The sequence below is a fragment of the Temnothorax curvispinosus genome, unplaced genomic scaffold (assembly GCF_003070985.1).
Source record: "Temnothorax curvispinosus isolate PA1 unplaced genomic scaffold, ASM307098v1 QBEX01013709.1, whole genome shotgun sequence".
NCBI lineage: Eukaryota > Metazoa > Arthropoda > Insecta > Hymenoptera > Formicidae > Temnothorax > Temnothorax curvispinosus.
The window spans coordinates 5,001-6,661 of NW_020223489.1; the positions used below are offsets into that span (position 1 = coordinate 5,001).

At 43.1% G+C, this 1,661-nt stretch overlaps 1 protein-coding gene across 1 annotated transcript in view; it reads right to left on the reverse strand.

The window, feature by feature from the left end:
* Positions 1–1,116, reverse strand: part of LOC112463831 — a 3,036-nt gene extending 1,920 nt beyond the window's left edge. The window contains exons 1-2 of the mRNA XM_025030437.1: positions 890–1,116; positions 1–564 (exon numbers count right to left, since the gene is read on the reverse strand). The exon at positions 1–564 is cut by the window's left edge and continues 376 nt beyond it. Of these exons, the coding sequence (XP_024886205.1) occupies positions 1–564; positions 890–1,009 (684 nt within the window). The 5' untranslated portion in view covers positions 1,010–1,116. The remainder of the gene's footprint in view (positions 565–889) is intronic.
* Positions 1,117–1,661: the final 545 nt, after the last annotated feature.

Consider the following 1,661-nt stretch of genomic DNA (forward strand, 5'->3'; position numbering starts at 1 on the left):
AGGGACCCTCCAAATCAATATGTCGCCACTACAATAGGCTACGGGAAAATATGCAAAGGAAGTTTCCCCTGTCTTGGAAAGTTCACCCCACGTCATAGAGCAAGCTTGCAATTCCTTTATCCTCTTAGCTATCCTTGCACTCTGGTTATTCAATTTTTTAGGAAAATTACATATATTAAGACTAGTTTTGATTTCACCTCCTATCATTTTTAAGTGCAGGGATGAAACATCGCATATGGAATACCAATTATTAGAAACTTTATGCAGCAAATCAACCGCACCTGCCGAGGTTAATATCGCTAACACGCATTGATTTGGAGAGATCAAATTTTTCGGCGACCACGCCGTCTTTACTATTCTTGGAAATTTGTCAGTTGCTCCATCAAATTTCGGCGTAATCACATCATTCATAAGAAGCGAATAAATGTCTTTGCGCATCAGATGCCCCATCAAGATGTCCGTCTCGTTTTTAAGTGCACATGTTGGAAAAGTGTCAGGAGGATATATGAAAGACCGGGTAAACTTGAAAGCTGGAGTCGGTGACATAGGCGACGGTTCCAACTGCTGTAATACAAAGAATCGAGGTTAGGTTAGGTTAGGTTACCTTAGTTGCTTTACTTAGCCGGTGTTTTGCATTTATACATAAAAATATCAATAGACACGGCAGTGTCTCGCGCCAAGTACACGCGGAGCGAGACGCACCGTGACTCATTTACGCGAACGCACGAGTTGCGAGTACCCGAGATGTTGAGATCTCTTAAAAATACTACGATGCAGGTATATATAAAACTCAAAGATCGTGTAAATTGCAGAAATAAATTGCTCGATCTCCCTTTCGATATAAATGCAGTACCGGAGATCAACCTTTTGCGATGGAAGAGTAACTTACAAGTACGTGGACGCCCTTCTCCGTGATTATCGAGATTTGATTATCAGGTGACCATTGTATCGCGAATGGGTTCGTCACTAACGGAGAGATACTGACGCTATAAAGTTCTTCCGTTTCCATTACGAGTCGTTAATTTCATTTCTTAAAAATATCACGGCCTCTCAGCTATGAATCTAGTGCGTATGTTCGAAAGAAGCCTGCGGCGCTGCCCAAGCCTAAAGGTGGAAGCACATAAAATTGCAGAAGCCATGAGCAGAATGCAGAAGCCATATGCGCATGCGCTGTGATATCTGTAGCTCTACAAATACCATAGCGCATGCGCATATGGCTTCTGCATTCTGCTCAAGGCTCCTGCAATTTTATGTGCTTCCACCTTAAGGTGGAAGCACATAAAATTGCAGGAGCCATAAGCAGAAAGCAGAAGCCATATGCGCATGCGCTATGGTATCCGTGAGCTCTAACAGATATCATAGCGCATGCGCATATGGCTTCTGCATTCTGCTTATGGCTCTTGCAATTTTATGTGCTTCCACCTTTAGGTTTCTCTCTGGTTGGAGAGTAGTGAGTAGTGAGAGTTGAGAGTTGAGACCATGGTGTAAGAATTACATGGTGTGCTCAATTGTCTGGGGGGATTCGGGTAATGACGTCACTCGTGTCGAATTGTGTAAACAGAGTAGCCAACGTCTAGAAGTAAAACATTTTTGGTGTTGTAATATTGGCACATGTTCATGCATCGTCACACTCATGCCGCTTATGCCACTCAGAAGTACGG